At 40.7% G+C, this 21,072-nt stretch overlaps 1 protein-coding gene across 1 annotated transcript in view; it reads left to right on the plus strand.

Moving 5' to 3' along the window:
* Window positions 1-17,814, plus strand: part of LOC131094203 (sodium channel protein type 5 subunit alpha-like) — a 214,261-nt gene extending 196,447 nt beyond the window's left edge. The window contains exons 23-28 of the mRNA XM_058041717.1: window positions 4,541-4,822; window positions 11,779-11,832; window positions 13,352-13,493; window positions 13,904-14,004; window positions 14,489-14,759; window positions 16,439-17,814. Of these exons, the coding sequence (XP_057897700.1) occupies window positions 4,541-4,822; window positions 11,779-11,832; window positions 13,352-13,493; window positions 13,904-14,004; window positions 14,489-14,759; window positions 16,439-17,676 (2,088 nt within the window). The 3' untranslated portion in view covers window positions 17,677-17,814. The remainder of the gene's footprint in view (window positions 1-4,540; window positions 4,823-11,778; window positions 11,833-13,351; window positions 13,494-13,903; window positions 14,005-14,488; window positions 14,760-16,438) is intronic.
* Window positions 17,815-21,072: the final 3,258 nt, after the last annotated feature.

Here is a 21,072-nt window from a genome sequence, read left to right on the forward strand (position 1 = left end):
AGATCAGCCCAGCAAATTTCCTTCCCCGACTCAATATCCCCTTTTCTTTCCTGTACCATAGCTGCAGTTGAAATATATTCAGTCATTCTGAGCTATCAGAGGTGGTGAATTAGCTTGTAAACCATGATAAAGTATAATTGAGAATACGTGCTATTGGAAAAGCAAATCATTTTAGTTTTAGTTTGTCTAACCACACTTAACAAGACTAGGGACAGTTAGACCTTTCATTATTAGGAGTTCATATGCTCCAAAATGCACAGGAAGATTGCCAGCACAGGGATGGATTAAATAATGATAATGTTGAGAAGCAAACAGTGACAGTGAGAAAATAATAATAGTTTGTTCTATTATAATGCCTCTTTCTTGAATAACTGAAACATCTCTGCAGGGCTAGAACAGGAGCAAGTTCTCATTTAGTGCAGTAAGAGACTTATTTCATCCATGTTGTGCCTAAATTTTGGAGGCAACTTTCCATGAGACAAAGGCACAGAGGAGCTCTTGGGTAGCCAAGAGGACTTGCTGCCATCAGACCTCAATTCTCTCCCTAACCTAAAACAGTCTGGGAGCTCTGAAAGTTTGACACAAGCCTCAGCAGCTCCTGTGCCATGAGAGGTCTGCAAAATAAGGATGAACTGGTGCCATCCTGCCCCTCAGTCCTCAGAAAAAGACCCCAGGAAGACCAGGATCCCACCTGGCAGAGGCTTTACACTCATGAGCCCAGAATAAAGTACCTTAGATCTGCCTGTCCCAAATAATGACATCTCTCATTCTCCCCATTTGCTGTCCATCAGGGAATTGTTTCAGAGGTGGCACTTCCCTGCAAGGGAGGTTATTTTAGAAGGATGTATTTACAGTATTGCAGGCAGTATTTTAGAAGGATGAGGGGGATGATGAGAGACCATTTAATGTGAAAAAGATCCCGGGCGAAGTCATGGTGAGACTGCTACAAGATGCATGCAGGAAAGAAACAGCATAATTAATGCTAGTTAGCATGATTTCATGGGAATAGTTCTTGTAAAACTGATATGGGCCTTTGATTTGATTACAAATTATGCTGATGACAGTAACTGTGCTGATACAGAATCCTTGGATTTCAGAGAGGAATCTGATACCATGAGATACTGTGATGCAAACACGAGCTTTGTATCAGACAAGTAAACACATCTTTAAATGGGTGATGGATCTCAAAAAGTAATTGTAAACAGTGACCACACTGTAAATTTGGTGATGAGCATCTCAGGGTGAGGGATTGTTCAAAATGAGAACTGTCTTTAATCTGTACTTTAACAGCATCTGGAAGAAAATAGAAAATATTTGCTGACAGCACTCAGAATCAATGTAAGGGAAATTACAGATAAGGGAATTATGCTGGCTGATCTGGATCACAGTGAAAAATGGATCTGTTGTACAACACACATTTTAATAAACCCACATACATTGGCTACATCAGGAGGAGGAATGTAGGTCACTGTGGGGGATGTTTCTTGGAAAACAGCAGCTGAGAAGGACACAGGGACCAGCATGACTGTTCAGCAGGACACAGGCTTTGGGGCCAGTCTGACCAATGAGGTGATGTTAGAATCCCTGAATATGCAGGGGAATAACCCTGGGAATAACCCCTCAGGAAACAGAGGGAGAGTTGCAGTGCTTCAACACTGGAATTCCATGAAAGTGCTGGAAAGGGGGAATTAAAAATGGGAAAGTCTCTGCAGGGAAATACGAGTGTGATTAAAAATCTGAAAGAAACATGACAGCTACAAGGAAGCTCTGATTTTTTTAATTACCCAGAGCAATGTGCAATGGTAACACCCCCCAGTGAAGATGGGAATGATAGGAGAAGACATCTAAGAGCAGATGCCTCAAGTTCAACAAATTCCACCCAAAAATGCAGCAACTGTTTCTAAAACTGAGGACAAAGGGCACCAGGAACAGATTATCTAATAACACGTTTTTTCCTCCATTATTTGACATCATGACACTGAAAATTAGATGTCTTTGCAAAAGCTGTGCCTGAGCTTCACTGGGAGTTATAGTCTGGGCCTGAAATCACTGTGGGGAGTCTGTCAGAGCAAAGGGAGGATTAGCTCATCATGCAAGTCTATTTCTGGATTAAAAATCTGAATCAGCTTGGGTTGAGGAGGTGGCCTGTGAGATCAGGGGAGCTGGAGACCAAACACAGGTTATAGATTGCATCACTGTGAGTTAGGGCAGAAGGGGGCTCAGTTTCTAGATGTCCCTAAAGAAGTCACCTGGAAGTTGACTTGTAAAAGGTATTGATAGCAACCAACAAGTATGAAACCTTTTCTTACACACGGATATATGTGCTGCTGTTCCAGAGTGCAGCAGAAATTCCTCCCTTTCCATGGCAAGATGTGCAACTTTTAATATGAATTTATGCTAGTGACCTGCCTTTATGTATCCAGGTCTTCCTCTCACTTTTCTCTGCGCAGAACAAGAATGCTTCCACCAGAACAAATGGCATCACCCTGGTGCAAGAGCAGAAGCAGTGAGGGAAGAATGAACCCTCCCTGTTAATAATTCATTCAGAGAGGTGCTGCAGGATTTGCTCCAGCCTCGTGCCTTGTTTTGTTATCTACAGGCCATTGAACATAACTCAGCAGAAGGGAAAAAGCAGGATGTGGGCATGGCCATCACTTGTACTGCTGAAACCTGGCTTCACAAATGCATGTGGTTTTTGCTGGCATGGGTTAAAACTGAAGAAAAATATTGTTGTGCAGAGAAGCAAAAGAAAACTACTTTGACAAGAGCCAAGGCTATATCCAAACAAGCCCTTGATTTGGAAATTATTTGGCATTTTGGTTAACACGGTAAATTTGGCATAAAAATGATGAGGTTAGGAATTGATTGACGTCCAAAACTGAAAGATAAAATTAGCAAACAAACAAAACAAAAAAGAAAAAAAAACAACCAAGAAAAGTCATCAGGAATGGGCCTATACAGAAAAACAAAACAAAACAATTGGTCAAACAGCTTTTCCTGTGTGAAAATCAGCTTCATTCATAAATGCACAAAATATAAATCTGAGTTTTGGAAGATCTACATAATTTTGTATTGTGTGCTGGAGAGGAAGCTGCTGCTATACATGCATGAAAACCATTTCACTCCTCTGGGTATTTTTCTTCCACAGCAATGCAAAAATGATGGAGAAGGGAATGTTGTGTTATTAGCTTGTCAGAAAATTGGACACTAACACAAGAGAAAAGAAGAGCTGACATTTCCCATAATCACATTCACCAATTGAATAAAGTTTAATTTTTATGGATCAATATCGCCTTGTCTCAGTTTCAGAAATGTAGATGGAGAAGAAGAAGAAGAGCTGAGTGCCCTCCTATCAGATTTTAATCTCCAAAGCATGAGATAGGGATGGAGAGAAATTCATGTTGTGGGGTTGGTCTGCAGCCATCTGGGAGGCAGCATTGCCTGGACTATGCAAAGGCAGCATCTCCAAAGGCTGGGAGCATGGAGAAACCTGTTCTCCATGGAAATAGGAAAGGGAAAAACTGCATTTTGTGATAGAGGTCTTTCCTCAGAAAATGCCTTGCATGGTGTGACTGTTGGAATGTGCGGCGCAGGATTGGGAACTGGGACCCTTCCAGTTTAGGATGTTCTGTGACTGATTCTTTAGTGATCTTCTCTGATTCTCCAGTGTAAGGTTTGATGTGCACAGATGACTAAACCCCCTTAAACCCCAGCAGTGCTCAAAGCAGCAAATGACGTGCACCTTCCCTGGGTGATGTGCACAGCACTGCATTCAAACCTGGCAGCTGTGGAGGGTCTCTAGATGGTCTGAACTTTGTTTTTTTTGTCTGACTTCAGCATGGTGTCCGTTTCCATCATTCACACACCTTTAAAGCTCCTTCTGCTTTTTGTTTTCATGTATGATTTTATGCAGGGGTTTACAGCCTTGCCCAGGTTAATGTGTAGGAATTTTACAGCGTGACACAGGAAAAAAAAAATTTTGTTACATTAGAATGATTTTGCTCATTTAATCATGCATACTGATCAGATAGGGGAAGCTGGCTTAGTACAGCATGTCTCAATCTGTTATTATTTAATTAAGCAAAATTTATCACAGCCATAGTTCACAACCCACTGGCTACAGAGGCCTGAGTGGATTCAAAGATTTCAGAAATCTTTTTTTTTCTCTATTTTGAGTCACTGTAGAGCACCCCAGCCGTTTCCAATTAATCACATTATTATTTTAGTTTGACTGAAGTGCACTATCCAGAAAGATCTGAGAGGTCAAGATGACTTCTGAATTCAGAGATTCCTCTTGAAAAAGCATCAACCCTTGGGTGGGATGCCAACAGATTATTCTTTGATTACCAAAAGGAAAAAAAAAAAGTGATTTTTGAATCCTTTAGAGGTGGTCTGGCTCCTTAGGCAGTGTCAGTGCTTATCCACATGTCACCATGTGAGGGTTCAGATTCATTAATCAAGGGTGCACAGCAGCTTGTTAATAAAGTGTCCGTACAAATGCTGACATTAATTCTGTTTTCCCTTTCCTGCTTCCCCCTAGGTGGTGGTCAATGCCCTTGTGGGGGCCATCCCCTCCATCATGAATGTTCTGCTTGTCTGCCTCATCTTCTGGCTCATCTTCAGCATCATGGGAGTGAACCTCTTTGCTGGGAAGTTTGGGAAGTGCATTAATAAGACAGAGGGAGATATGCCTTTGGACTCTAAAATTATTAACAACATGAGTGACTGCATCCTTTACAACGTGTCGGGCACGTTTTACTGGACAAAAGTTAAAGTTAACTTTGATAATGTTGGTGCTGGGTACCTGGCTCTGCTGCAAGTGGTAAGTGTGACCCCCAGAAACTCATGGGTGGATATTGCTGGTTCTCACTGAAAACATCAGTTCAAAAGCTCAGGTTAACCTCTGGGCTTTTCTGGGTTTCTCAGGACAATAACTTTTCTCAAGTGTAAATAAATCACATTTTGCATATTAACTTGGCCTAGAGATATTATGGCAGTTTATGGTTTTAATTTGGGTTTCTGCTGCTGTGTCACTATTACAGTTCTCTGGGAGGTGATTGGACTATTGAGGTGAATTAAAGATCATTTTGTCAATATTGTAATCCAGAGCAAAGCTCACTTCCAGAAAAGAAATCTATGATAGAGGAAGGACTGTCCACGCAGAGTGCACTGGCCCTACTGAACAGCCTGGGATTTCACTATGTCCTGCTGGGGAAAAAATGAAGTTTTAGTGCCTTCAGTTTCCCAGCTGAAGTTACTGGATAAAGGTGTAGTCCTAATTTATGGCCCTCTGCTCACTTGCTCTTTTTGAGAAGGACGCTGGTGCCTCTCATTCTGGTTCCTCACCTGGTGTCCACCTGCTAAGATAATGACTCAGATTGAATTTAACTGTGGGTCATGGTGGGGATCAGGTTGCTGACACCACCCCCAGCCCAGCCTCTCAGGGAAGGTGGCAGGAGCATAGCAGAAAAGAGACTGCTGAGGTTCAGAGGTGATGGCAATATTTGAGCTGTAAAGGCAGAAGGAAGCCACTTCTACAACCTTTCCCACCATCAAATGTAAAATATAGATAAATGCACTGAGATTCACTGTGTTTTTACACAGGACAACCTAACAGAAAGAACCACAGGAGACTCCACCTTGTCCAGGCCCTGCTGCTGGACTGTTTGGTGATTTCAGACAAATTATTTTGTGTTTCAGTTCCATAGGGCCCTCACATAAAGTAGTGGTTATGATGCTTATTTCCATTGTTCCTGACCTGGAGCCAAATGACAGCAGGGGCTGGATGTGCACTTGCAGTGTTTGCTCATTGCAATTTTTGCATGCAGAGTTAAATAAGCTCCTTGCTGCATCTTTGGGCAGGGAGGTTTATTTCTTGAAACACCTGTGACGGCATCCCTCAATTCTGGGATAAAAAATTGTGTTCTGGGAGATCAATTCATTTGTCACCTATAGAATCCATCCTTTGCAATGGAGCGGGGCACTGCCTTCAGCCCCCTCCTGCCCTTCCAAAGGGGCATGAGCCTCCCACAGGTCCCCATCAGATCTGCCAGCCCTTCTCCTTCCCAGGAACTGAGTTTGTTTGTCCCAGATCTGCTTTTCTCTGTCACAGATGCATGGAGCAGCTCCATGAAGAAATTTTCCTTTCTGGTAGAAATCCTTGTTCTTACGTGTGCAGTTCCTGATACACAAACACTTGAGTTTGAGATCTTCTGATCAGTGTCCATTGAGTTTCTCTTTCACACCCTCTGGAAAGCAGAAACTTTGGAATGGGCACAACCACTTTTGATTCTTTCCATGACACAAACTTGCTGAGAGTGAGAGTTTTTATCTGTTGCACATAATTATGATATTCTGCTCAGCCATGCAGGGTAGATTATTTCACTTTGGACGCCTTTAATTAGACTTTCTGTTCCAAATAGTGTTTTCTTTGTCTTCCATTTAAACATCCAATGTAGATGAGCAAGAATTTCCAGGTTTAAAATGCTGTGCCTTACCTGAAGTTTCTTAATTCTTCTGATTATATAACAATTGCCTACTTTTTGGGGGGAGGAAAAACTCCATCAGAGGGGTTGCTATTCCTTCACCATTTCTTTTATAAGAATCAAGCTCCAGTTTTCTGAAAATCTTTAGCTTTTCATAAGCTGGCATTTCCTAAGGAATATCCTGAAACAGTTGGTTCTGTTGGGATCAGTGGTGGCAGAAGAAACATAACTGGTTGTAAGGTGGATCTCAGCACACATTTGAAGGGAATGGGCTAATACTGCTCTTTTGCAGTTGAAAATGGTAAAATGGCTTCTTTCAAACCTGTGATTCTGTATTGGGTAGGAGAGAAATAGATCTTTTAGTTGAAAAAGAAGGCTTATAAACCTAGGCCTGGTCAGGCTGAACAAACTGGTTTTAGCAGGAAATCAGGTAGGATTTCTAAGACAAGTGGCAGCTCCTCCTTCACAGAGGAAAAGCAGGAGCCAGTTTCCATCAGGGGATTGATTTTGGCTTTAATCCTGCACCTGGAGCTCTTATGTCTGCTGCTGACCACAGGCAGTAAAGTGAAAAGGTGACACACACAGAGAAGGGGCCCAAACATCTGGATCTCCTTTGCCAGGAGTGTCTGTGACAGGTGCCCCTTGCCAAATATTCCTCATAAGGGGTCACATTTCATGGGGAATGTACACATTTCAGGGCTCAGCTGACAGCCCAGCTCTCCTGGAGAGTCAGACACCTCTGTGACCCTGTTCACAGGGGTCTGAGGATGAGGGAAGAGACGAGGATCTGACTCCATGTTTCAGAAGGCTGATTTATTATTTTATGATATATATTATATTAAAACTATACTAAAAGAATAGAAGAAAAAGCTTCATCAGAAGGCTGGCTAAGAATAGAAAAAGAAGGAATGATAACAAAGACTTGTGGCTTGGCTCTCTGTCTGAGCCAGCTGACTGTGATTGGCCATTAATTAGAAACAACCACATTGAGACCAATCCCAGATGCACCTGTTGCATTCCACAGCAGCAGATAATCATTGTTTACATTTTGTTCCTGAGGTTTCTCAGCTTCTCAGGAGGAAAAATCCTAAGGAAAGGATTTTCCATAAAAGTTGTCTGTGACAAACCTCTGTGCATCCCTGTGCGCAGCAGGGCAAGGAGAAGATCAGCGTTTTTGGGTTACGGCCCACCAGGATCCCAAACATGAGCGTTCAAATGCAAATTGTCTTTTGGCTGGTGACTTTTTCAACTGCCACAGCATGGATCTGAGTGGCTCTGAAGTTCCTTTGGAATGCCTGCAAATCCAAATGGAAATAGGTAAAACAAATCTGCTTGGTGTTCTGTCTTCTTCAGCAGTGTAGTTGAAAGAAATGAAAGTTGCTACTGTGGAAATTTTAGGACATGAGTTTACCCAGAGGAAAGTTTTCTGCATGAAATTCGCCCCAAATATCTTCTGCTCTTTCCCTGCCTTGACTGGGATCCATTGTGTGTCACAGACATCTTTTATGATAAATCCTTTCCTTAGGATTTTTCCTTCTGAGAAGATGAGACACCTCAGAAATAAAATGTAAACATTGATTATCTGCTACTGTGGAATGCAACAGGTGCATCTGTGATTGGTCTCATGTGGTTGTTTCTAATTAATGGCCAATCACAGTCAGCTGTGGTTGGCCATTAATTAGAAAAAAGCCTTTGTTATCATTCCTTATTCTATTCTTAGCTAGCCTTCTGATGAAATTCTTTCTTCTTTTAGTATAGATTTAATATAATATATATCGTAAAATAATAAATCAAGCCTTCTGAAACATGGAGTCAGATCCTCATCTCTTCCTTCATCCTCAGACCCCTGTGAACTCAGTCACAACTGTGCTCTCCTGAAGTTGCTACTTTGAGTTAATGAGTCAGAAATGCAAAGTGTCAAGCTCTTCCAACTAAAAGCAGGCAGTCTCAAACCAGGTTAATAAAATATCAGAGGTAACTGCTCTGCTCAGTGTACAAGAAAGAGGAATGCTTCATTCATGGGCAGGGAAAGATCTTTGTCATCACAGCTTTTTGACTTGAAAGAAGGATGGTTGACTTTCCTGGTGATTTAGCACTCCTAAATCCCTAATCTATAAGGAAAAAGGTCTTGGTACAACCCATTGCTTCAAGAATAGTTTTTCTGTATTCCAAATTTCCTAAAGTTTCATAGCACCTGTGTTCTATAAATCTGTATTTGAACAGATCAAAGAAATATCTTAAATTTCCAGTAGCAGTTTTGCACTTCCCTTGTGTAATCCCACGCTTCCACCCTGTGATCACCTCTGCATATTTTTTTTGCAATGTATTTTGAAATTTCAACAATCTATTGAAGAATACCCAGGAAATAAGTGGTCTTTCATGCAGCATTTGGCTTGTTTGGAAAAGTTCTTAGACAGAATGGACTTAGATTGACTATATCCTACTTATATTTGAATTTGAATTTGTCCCTTTAAATCTGTCACTTTGGGACTCCAGATGAGGAGTGTGGAGATAAAAGAAGCACTTCCAGACCAGCACAGCAAGCAGGAGCAGCAGAGTTAAAGCAATCCCTCATGCCAGGTTTGAAGTCCTGAGTGAGCCCATAAATCAGACACAAAATGGTCATGAGGCAGAGCTGTGTGTCTAAAGTTACTGCATTACACCATCTCTTGCACTTCTGTGGACTGCAATGCCTGATTTTACTGTCACTGTGGGTGCAGAATGTGCAAAAGAATCTCTGGCTTAGCTTTCAGAAATTTCTCTCATCAACAGTAATGCCCAAAGAAACATTTCAGCAATGTGATGGCCAGTGTTTCAGCCATGAAAAGCAGACATTTTTATTGAACAATTTGCTTTCCTGGGGGGAAAAAAAAAGAGAGAAAGAGAAAGAAAAAGATAAAAGAAAAAGATAAAAGAAAAAGAAAAAGAAAAGGAAAAAGAAAAAGAAAAAGAAAAAGAAAAAGAAAAAGAAAAAGAAAAAGAAAAAGAAAAAGAAGAAAAAGGAAGAGTAAATTCCAGAAGCTTACAGATTTCAGGACTTGCTTTACTTCAAGGCACCATTTGGTTTGGGGCAGCCAGAGCCATCCCACCTTTCCCCTCCCCTAATTTGCTGCATTGCAGCTCTAACCAGCAGTGAAATAACGAAATGTAATCCCATCCCAGGATGAGTTTATCAGCAGATAATCTCATCACATGACAGTTTCAGTAGAAAATGGTGCTTCCCTGGACAGCTTCCAGGCAGGATAATATCACAAACACTCAAACGCAGATTTTGTCACTTCCTTATCCAGAGTGTAAGTGGTTACTAATTCCAGATAAATAATTTCTTTTCCCAGTGTTATATTTCTTTCATTCTCGGTATCTTTTACCCTCTGCAGGTGAAGTGTCCAGGGAAGCTTTCCAGATGTCCCACAGATTTTTAATTCTCTTGCTTCTCGACGACTGTGGGAAAACAGAAAATCACAGCACTTCATTCTCCTAATATTTATTTTTGTCAGATCATCCTTTGTCACTACAAACCCCTGTGCTTTGCAGGAGAGTTGCTGGAGTCTCTGGTACACACTGAGGGGTAAAATAGCTGCTCAAGAGAAAAGATTTCCTCCCAAGTGGGAGAAAAGCACAGGCTAAGATCCAATCATTTTGTGCCACAGGGAGAGGATTTCATGTTTCATCCCAGCCACCCTTCCCAAGCAGCACTTGGAGCTGAAAGCTCTGATGGCAGCAGAAAATCTTTCATCAGATTAGAAAGAGAACGGCAACAAAAGGAAAATATTAGGGTGTTTAAGGAGTATCAGCATGACAGGTTCAAATAATTATTTGTTTTGATAAAAATGCTGGTTGTTCCTGTAGATACTTCACGTAAAGTGATTTTTAACCCGCAGCACCATGGAAGAGATTTTCCAAAGGGTTCTGATTTGGGTGACTGGGTTAATCTCTTTCAGGCAGTAGATAAGAGTAGGTGCAACCTTTCAAGCACTATTTTATGTATACTTTTGTGAGAAACATCATTGATCTCTTGTATATTTTCCTTTGGCTCAGTAGCATGCAGAAGGAATTGGGAAGGCAGCATTACCTCCAGGACTTAATATAATAATAGAGAGTTTGTTTAATATAATAATAGAGAGTTTATTCAATATATTAATAAAGACTTCTAAAGCCACTGAATGTGCTCACCTCAGCCCACTGCTTGGGTTTCTCTTGGTAACCTCTAGCCAAATTACTACTGGAATTTTCTGGAATTCTATGCGTACACAATAGGGCAAAATTCCACTTAAGTGTCAGTAGGATGTAAAGAAATATTGGGTGTGGGTCTTGCATGCATGACAGTGTAAATCTGATGAAATGAATAAATCTAAAAATGCCTCATTATCTGCTCAATCTGACTCAGGTCAGGGTAGGTCTAAATAGAAGTCAAATGAGAAACAACTCTGGAGAGCCCAAATAAAGGCAGTGGGGCTTAGGCCAGAGTCAGAACTAATGTCAGGTGTGCTTGGCATCAGGTTTTGCCTAATAAGAGGCAAATATTGGGATCAAAGAGTCATGGGTTTGCTACAGAATAGTAAAAAATCATTTCCCTGTGTTCCTCCTAGAAGTGCTGTCACTGCATTGAACATTCCAATAAGAGACGCTGACTTCTGTGGAATCTTTTCTTCTTTAAACAATTATTAAAAAGAAAAAATAATAAAACTACTGACTTCATAAAGCTTAATAAAAAGAAAATCTGAACAGTAAAGCAGATTGATTTTCCAGGGCCAGGCTCACAGCAGGTGTTGATTGCCTTTGCCTCTTTCAAGTCAGCTGTGATTTATGCAACTCCCTGGGGTTTAATATTGTTGTGATTTGCCCTGCTTTAGGAGAGGGCAGAATCCAAGCAGGATGTGGATGGGAACCATCTCACCTGTGCAAGGCTTGTGCAAGACAACATTCTTTAATGTTATATGTAGTCATATCTCTTCATTACTTGAAATTTTTCAGGTCAGAACTTCCAAAGATTTAATTGTTATGTTTTCTTTCCTTCTTAAAATCTCTTCTAAAAACCTCTCTTTTATCCCTGCAAGTGCAGAAAGTCAAGAAACAGAAATGGGAAAATCCAGGAGAAAACCGTGCTGGAATTAATTTAAATATCTAAATGAGCATAAAGTCAAGGACACATGTTAGATTGCAAGGCAGGCAATGTATTAATTGTGAAGTACATGCTCAACATTGCACTTTGAAGGTTCATCATGGAGATTATATCATTTCAGGGTGAACTTGTTTAATAAGCTTATGTCTTATGTGGGATTTTTTTTTTCAGGCCACATTTAAAGGCTGGATGGATATTATGTATGCAGCAGTGGATTCAAGAGAGGTAAGTCTCTGCAAGGAAATTAATAATTTCCTGTTACGTTGCCTTTTGCAGCACTGATGGTGCTTAACAACAAACACAACAAAATTAAATACATGCAGGGTGCCAGTCCCTGTCTTACTCTGGCTGGGACACTGCAAACCCTCATTGTTTGTACTGGAGCATGATGACCCTGAAATTAAAGTAAATGTGGCCCTTACTCCTACAAAACTGATTTGTCTATTCCTGCTGCACAACTCCCAGCACACAGAGGCACCTCAAGAATTAGTCTGAGTCCATCGAAGACCTGAATTGCTCTCTATATTTCCTCCCCTCTCCCTGTTTATTGCCTTATTTTCCAACTTCTGTTGAAAATATGGCTTTAAAAGTGCTGGGTTTAGGTTGAAGTGCCTGTGAGACAAATGTTTAACCCTTCCGACACCTTCCCTTTGAGCAAGTGTCTTTTCTGCAGCTCCTCTGGAGGAGTGTGGAGGAGCTCCTGGCCGACAGAGAGGGTGGTGTGAGCTTCCAGCTCTGATGGGATGTGCTGGGGAATGGTGACAGCTCAGTCCCCACCTGCATCCTGGTCAGCTTTCAGGTTTCCATAAAAGCAAACAAACATAAAAAGCATTTCCCTTGCTACACCATGTGTGGTTTGTTTATCTTTTTATTGAAAGAGCTACGGTTTTATTTCCTTCTTTTGATTGTTTTAGAGGAACAAGTTTACACCAACTGTTAATTTTTGAGGCAGGTATCTGGTACTAAGAGTTTAAAAGGCTGAATTTAGGGCAAAAGTTGAGGCTTAAGAGGAGGAATAAGGAGTGGAAAAACTTCATGGCACCACAGGAGCAGAAAATTATCCTTGCATAACATAGCTCATGATGGTGATTTGTTCTGGTGCATGTGCACAGGTATCCTCCCTGCTGCTGAATGAAACTCATGGATTACCCACAAGAAAATATGGCATTTAGGAAATGCACCTTGTTTAGATACCAGGAGCTGATGGGGCAAATCTGAGCACTGTCACCAAACACAGCAGAGGTGATTTGAGGTTATCAGACTCAAGTCACATCTTTCTCAGATCTTCAGCAACAGACCTTATTCCATTCCACCCCTCACTTAAAAAAAAAAATTGCACTTAAAAATGCAGTGTTTTTCATTAGGATTCAATTATACTGCAATCATACTTCTGTTTTATTGTAAGTACCATTAGTTCATGCAGGCATTAGGATAATCAGAAAATGGATTCTTTTCCTCTCCTGTGTTCAGACCGAGAACATTTGGTAGGATTTGTTCTGGAGTTGCACTTTCTGGATCAGTGTGATTGCTGTGACAGCATTGTGAAGTGTTTCTGAAATGATTGTGGCATTGCAGATACCAGTAGTAAACTTCAAAGGAGAGCTGGCTGCTCACAGGAGTCACAGTATTTTTCTAATTTTTCATAACTTTTATTTCCAATGGACAGCTTTGTTCTGACTGCATCAACATTTTGATGTGGGCAGAGGTTGGTGTCATTTTCACACTCTCCCTTTTCCCTTTGCAGTGCGAGGAGCAGCCTGAGTGGGAATGTAATTTATACATGTACCTTTACTTTGTGATTTTCATCATCTTCGGCTCTTTCTTCACACTGAACCTGTTCATTGGTGTCATCATTGACAATTTTAACCAACAAAAGAAAAAGATAAGTAGTGCATATGCTACACATCATCCTGTGACTGCAGATTTATCAGCAATGGCTTTGCCAAAGCACCCTTGAGATCAGCAGTGGCAGAGCATCTGCAGAAAGCACCTTCAGGATTTCTACAAAGGCACAGCTGTAGCAGTCCCTGGTGTCCCTAGAGCATGAGCATCCTGAAAATATAGGGTGGGAGACTCTATTCCCCATAGAGTGCAGCAAAGCAGCTCAGGCAGATGGGATCTCTGGCACAAGATTTGACACAGGGGCACAGACTGGCCTGGTGTCCTCCTGGCAGTCCAACCTGATGAAAGCTACATTACAAGGAAATTAAATAGGAGAGGAATCACCCTTTGGAAGGGGGGCAGAGGCAAGCTCTCTTCATCAAAAGTAATGGTGTTGTTCTCACCCTATACTTAGGTGGCCAGGACATCTTCATGACAGAAGAACAGAAAAAATATTATAATGCAATGAAAAAGCTGGGATCTAAGAAACCTCAAAAGCCAATCCCAAGGCCGCTGGTAAGAACAGCATAATTCAGTTGAACTTTGTGTAATAGTTGAATGTTTATTTACTAGAATTAGCACCATTCCACTCCCCAGCATAGGAAGATTTATTGCTCCCAGATGAAAGGCACTTAATAATTATATGTTTTGATTTTGGTTGATATTTACAAGTCCAGTGACCTGTGGTACAAAATTCCCTCTTCTGCAGCATTGACTAACATTGCAATTTACATGTGCCATTTACATACGCCAGTGGCCACCTGCCTGCACTGAATAAATTCATGGCCACAGTCCAGTGTCTTGTTTCCAGCAGTTTCAAAAAGCGTTAGGAGCAAATGGGTTTGAAAACTCCATCAAAGAAATATTCATCATAATTTTAAAGTTTATGAATTTCCAATCAGATGCAATGTATTGCCTGCTTTCCTCTACTTTCTGATCAATCAGGGGACAATTTTTACATGGTTTAAATTTCCCAACTAAACCTTTTCCTTTCCCCCAGAACAAATACCAAGGTTTTATTTTCGATGTCGTCTCAAAACAAGCCTTCGATGTCTCCATCATGATTCTCATCTGCCTTAACATGGTTACCATGATGGTGGAAACAGATGACCAAAGTCAAGAAAAAGTGAACATCCTCCACAAAATCAACATGCTTTTTGTTGCCATCTTCACTGGGGAGTGCATCTTCAAAATGCTGGCTCTGCGGCACTACTACTTCACCAACGGCTGGAACATTTTTGACTTTGTGGTTGTGATTCTGTCCATCGTAGGTAGGTGACCCTGGATTTTCATCCAGACTCCAAGGTTAGAAAGGCAGATGTAAAATTAATTGGCAAAATTAATTTTGTGCAGTAATATATGCTTTCAACTTCTCTTTTAGAAAATTGAATCCTAAACACAGTTGTAATATGTAATTATAACTAGCATGCTACTGCCTAACAAAGACTGGTTTGATCAGAAAAATTAGGAGGTTTATCAAACTCTACATTTAATGGTGCCTGTTGATAAAACACAAACTGGCCTCCACATACACTTAACACCAGTTCTGCCTAAGAGCCAATGACAGAGAAATAAAAAAGCCACATGAAAGTGCCACATGTGGATTGCTATTGCTTTGCTATTTTTTTTTTATAACAAAAGTTTGAAATAGTCCTTCAGGGCAGTGCAGTGAATCTGACTTTTCTCAGCCTCTTACTAGAGCTCCCCACCCTGATACATCCAAGGGATGAAACAGAAAGATAGAGTTTTATTAGTAACTTGTACTTGTACCATTTGCTGTTCTGGAGATGTATTTAGATGCTAAAGAAGTGCAGGTCAAATGAATCCAAAATCCTACCACAAGAGTTTTCACTAAAGTTGGAAGTAGCAGCAACTGGAAGGTGATCAACTGATACAGTGAGCAAAAAGAGCTCAGAAATTCAACTCTTCTGGAAAAAAGTTTCCATTTTAAGGGAGGGCATAGGTGAATGAAAAAGTGTTGTGTTAGGAAAACACCCGCTGATGCTCCTGCTGCTCTGAACACCCTGTAGAGGACTGGGGAAGCTGCAAGATCCCAGTGCAGATCTCTAGTGCTCAGACACCCACCTGTGCTTTGGGGGCATTGAACAGCCTGGATATCACAGGTTTGGGTCACCCAGGGAACATCATTGCCACACAGTTGTCACCAGAGCCTTGTTGTCAGAAGCTCTGGACATGCCCATAGCACACAGTGAACCAGAGCTGTCATGCTGCTCACAGGGCTGTCCCATGACCAGCCAGGCTGTTCCAGAAGCCTTGGGCCATGCCAGTGAGCCCTTTTCCTGTGGGAGACAGGAGCTCAGCAGGGTTCAGTGCAGCCACAGACTTGGCATTAGACATTCTGGACCAAGAGCTCTGCTCCTGCAGGAAGAGTTTAATACAGGGGTGCAAGCTCGTTTCCTTGCTAGCACAGCCTTAGCCCTTAGTTCCCTCCCAGCCCATCAGGGAAACTGGAAAAATTTATAAGCAAATAACCAACCAAGTGGTTACACAGTAAAAACCCGCACTGTTCTGGTGGTAGCTCAAATAAAACAGGCCAAGCACACCAGCATTTCTGACTTATTATTTTACAGACAAAAGTGTTGTCATATCAGAAAAATTCTGACATCTGCACTCAAGACAAATTTCTTAGGTGGATCACGGTCAAAAAGCTGCAGTTATCTGTGTCTTGACTTGATCTTGGTTTCTCATTACCAACAGAAAAGCTTTCCCTTAATAAAATTGCCACTACCATTCTTTGCTTACAGCCTCACAAGTTCTTATGGATTAAATGGGCATGAAAAAGCAGCAATGCCTTTCCCTTCATTGTGAGCCTTCCACTCTGGGCAACTTTCCATTTATTTTCTCAATAATCCTGACTGATTGCTTTAAAAGGAAAGCCTGGGATTATTTCCCATGTACTAACTTGCTGTCTGTCTCTTTTCTTTTCAAGGCACCGTACTTTCTGACATCATCCAGAAATATTTCTTCTCTCCCACACTCTTCAGAGTCATTCGTTTGGCTCGGATTGGCCGGATCCTGAGACTCATCCGGGGAGCCAAAGGAATTCGAACTCTGCTCTTTGCCTTAATGATGTCCCTTCCTGCTCTGTTCAACATTGGCCTCTTGCTGTTCCTGGTCATGTTCATTTATGCCATTTTTGGCATGGCTAACTTTGCCTACGTGAAGAAGGAGTATGGGATTGATGACATGTTCAACTTCCAAACCTTTGCTAACAGCATGCTCTGTCTCTTCCAAATCACCACGTCAGCTGGCTGGGATGGTCTTCTCAACCCCATTTTAAACACTGGACCACCGTATTGTGACCCAAACCTTCCCAATGCAAATGGCTCAAAGGGAGACTGTGGGAGCCCCGCCGTAGGGATTTTATTCTTTGTCACATATATCATTATATCATTTCTCATTGTTGTAAACATGTATATAGCCATTATTTTAGAGAACTTCAGTGTAGCCACTGAGGAAAGTACAGAGCCTCTAAGCGAGGATGATTTTGATATGTTCTATGAAATCTGGGAGAAGTTTGACCCCGAAGCCACTCAGTTTATTGAGTATTCTGCACTTTCAGACTTTGCAGACGCGCTGTCAGAACCTTTGCGCATAGCGAAACCCAACAAAATCAAACTCATAGCGATGGACCTGCCCATGGTCAGCGGAGACAGGATCCATTGCTTGGATATTTTGTTTGCTTTTACAAAAAGGGTGCTAGGAGAATCCGGGGAGATGGATGCCCTTAAAATACAGATGGAAGAGAAGTTCATGGCAGCCAACCCCTCCAAGATCTCCTACGAGCCGATAACAACGACGCTCAGGCGGAAACAAGAAGAGGTCTCCGCCATCGTCATCCAGAGGGCCTACAGGAGACACTTGTTCCGGCGCTCCATGAAGCAGGCATCCTACCTGTACCGGCACAGAACTTTGGAGAGCAGCAGCATCCTGGAGGACGATGCGCCCGAGAAGGAGGGTCTCATTGCATTCATGATGAACGAAAACTACGGCAGGCCCATAGACAAATCAGAAACTCTGTCCTCCACCTCCTTCCCTCCGTCCTACGACAGCGTCACCCGAGGCACGAGTGAAAACCTACAGCTGAAGATCACGGACGTGAGCAAAAGCGATGAGGCTATAGATTGTCTTCTCTCACCCGACAAGGATAAGGAATCAATTGTTTAAGTGTTTGTTTAGAATGCTTTAAAACATTGTTTACAGAATGTAATGCTGTAACTACACAACGATTGAAGCAGCCTTCCTATTGAAAATTAATTGCAAAAGAAAAAAAGTGGAGTTTTTACCCTTAACTACAGGAGTCTAATAAGTCATATAACATTTGACCCTGCTCTTTTTGACTTGGCTCAATATTTATATTTATATATGCACAGGAAGATTCTCTGCAGGGTCACAGCTGTTATATCAATGGTGTGAATAAGAATAGGCTAGACTGTAAAACAGTAAACACAGTGTATATCTATCCACAGATAAAGCCTGGCTGTATACATTCATTTAAGGTCTTACTCATATTAGTGTGTTTACTTATGGCGATGTATGACCTTGCATTCTAAAAAGAAAAAAAAATCACAGCTGCTGTAGCAAAATGTAACACTTACTGTATATGTTGTGAATGGTCTTTCATAAATTTATTATATTTGATATTTTTTTACTTAAAAAACAAATGAAGTCTCTTTTTCCATGGAGATTAATGATCCTTACACTCTTCATGATGAACTCTGAGTCAAGGTAATAGAAACTTGCGGGATCCCCATCACTTGAAGAGGAAAGTTGTTGATAATTGAAGTATCAAATTAGCAACATTTAAACTGTTGATTACACTAAGCCCTCCCTCTTGGGACTTGCAACTGCACATCAGCAGAAACACACACACACAAAAAGAAAACAACAAAAAACAGAGAAGATGTCAAAGTAATGAGAGAAATGGTTTGTTCTATCCTTCAGGAAACTAGACAATAATGGATTCTGTTTGTAAAACTATTAATAAAAGCACTAATTTTTTAGTATGTTTCAAGAATCTGCTTTGAAATCCGCAATCAAACTCACCATAGAAGTAGCGCATCACGTTTGTGTGTAGTGATCCAAAGCACCATCTAGGCTGGCAAAGTTTCTGTTAAGGTAGTGGGATAGGTTACATTTTCCCCAGGAACACTGAGCAAAGCAGCCTTATTTGGAACTCTGTGCATCAATATTACTCTAAAAAAAAATAAATTGCAAATACTACTAGCAGTAATAAGTCAATGCCAACTGGGCCGTGCAGAACAGCTGTGACAGTGTGATCAAGAATGTGGGAGGGGAATTACCTCTGGATCTGTACACAAATTTTGAGGGTTTGAATCCTTTTTACTCAAGGTCCATCTTTCATTTTCTCAGATAGTATGGTTAGATTTCTGGGGAAGGACAAGAAATACAGGAACTTATAAAAAAAGCTACTAGATAATATCTATATCCTCATTCCTGTAGGCAAAGTAATATTTACAGTTGATGTGTCCTTCAGCTTCAGGCCAAAGAAATGACAATGTGGTGAAAGGTGGATGTGTGGCTGTAGAAAAGTATTAGAGGTTTTATGTGCTAACATAGGTTATTATTTATTATCTTTCAGCCTCGATAGAATGTGAGAAATTATTTATGGAATATAGAGACATGTCCATCATTACAGACAAGTTCTTTCTTTTTCACCTTCAGACTGATTGTACTTGGGTTTGGTTGGACTTCATGGAAAATCTTGAGATTTCTGTAATGAGCCATTGCACTTTAAAGGAAGAGTAATTGTGCTTTTTCACCTTGGAGAAGCAAAGATATCAAGAATGTATTTAAGGTGTATTGTCATTAACATTTAGTTACATCCCAGGTTGTGAAGGAGTCAAAAAACCACATGCGGTTGGCAACAAGAATTAAAGCAACACGTTACAGTCAAGTTTATCTATGGCCATTGTTATCTGTCCTCTAAACAAGTCAGAATATGTGCGACAACATGTCAAAAGGATGACAATGTATCTGTGTAAATATGGGCTAATATATTCTCTCCATTCATTGAGAGGTGTCTCAGGCATTCACTTGAGAGTGGTCTATCGGTTAATTCAGAGGATTTGCCATCAGGATTCCTGGGGTCTATTCCTGATTCTTACTACATGATTTTTAGGCAAATAATTTAACCTATCTGTGCCTCAGTTTACCCATCTGTAAAATGGGAATAATAATACTTACCTACCTCACAGGGGTGTTGTAAGACTTTCTGATTGCAAAGTGCTATAAGGGAATGAACCATACTATATAAGTATTATTATAATCATGCTCTCTTGCCCTTTTAACCCCATGTCTATGGTGTATAACATAGGGCTGTTCCTCTGGGCATTTTGTTGCCTTTAAATCTTGTATGTAATTAGATTCTAACTTAAGGGGACTACTCGTCGTTCCTTGAAGTAAAAACATTCTTTATTCCTTCCCCCCTCCCCACTCCTCACCTCCCCCAAAAACTCAGAATTGCTCAAGGCTTCTCAAATTAGAGAAACTTTATATTCCCTGTGTATTTATGCTGTAATGTTATTCTGACTGTACATATCACCCAGAAAGAGTATGCGATTTTTATATTTATATGCATATATATATATATACACACACACACATACGTATATCTATACATATATATGTATCTTGTGAGTTTATAGAGTGGCTGACACTCGGAGGACACGACTTACTGATTAAAATGTTTTCCCCTCAATGGGATTTATCGATCATTAGCAACAAGCTGCTGCCTATAATGAAACTGTTTAATTAGAAAATAGTACATTCATTACTTGCTGAACAAGCATTTATTGTCTGACAAGTAGCAAAATTATTTTCCTTTCAAAGCTTTAGAACTTAAAAAAAAAAAAAAAAAGGAGGGAAAAATGCTAAGGAAAAGGAGCATTTCTCATGTGATTTTTTTAATGTATGATGTAAACTGTCTGAAACCCAAGGAAAACGCCAGCCTGCACTCAGAAGTGAGTTGTTGGTTATGCTGCTTTAAAAATATTTTAGTTATTTGCAACTTATATTAGAAAATATTCAACAGCTGTTTTTATTAAGAGTCAGGCCCAGTAATGAACGGAATGTAAAGAGACAATTAGCTGGTCACTGATTTTATTAGAGAAGAGCCCTTCCTTTGGTCATTTCACCCTTGAGTTGAACATTTGAGTGTCATTGCTGTGAGACCCTATAGTACTGATGCAACTACAAATGGTTCTTTTACCCAAAACCTCTATTAAAAAAAAAAAAGTAATGCAAAAAAAAATCTGAAAGAGGGTCTTAACTCTAGATGTTTACAGTGCAACTTTCTAAAACTGAATTGTAAATTGCTTTCAAAAACCTTTGTAACTGGAAGGTCGGTTTTCTATTGGGTTTTCTATTGTTCTGTGGTGTGTTTCTTTAGGGATGAAGAGGGAATGGTATCTTTGTATGGTATGCAGAACTCCCCTCAAAAATGTCAAATAACCTCACTTGTAGATCTTTGTTACTGGAGATGCTGATCTGAATCGAGCCATGATACAACCTCCCAGTGCAGTGATTTAGTTTAAGACACAA

The sequence above is a fragment of the Melospiza georgiana genome, chromosome 1 (assembly GCF_028018845.1).
Source record: "Melospiza georgiana isolate bMelGeo1 chromosome 1, bMelGeo1.pri, whole genome shotgun sequence".
NCBI classification, from domain to species: domain Eukaryota; kingdom Metazoa; phylum Chordata; class Aves; order Passeriformes; family Passerellidae; genus Melospiza; species Melospiza georgiana.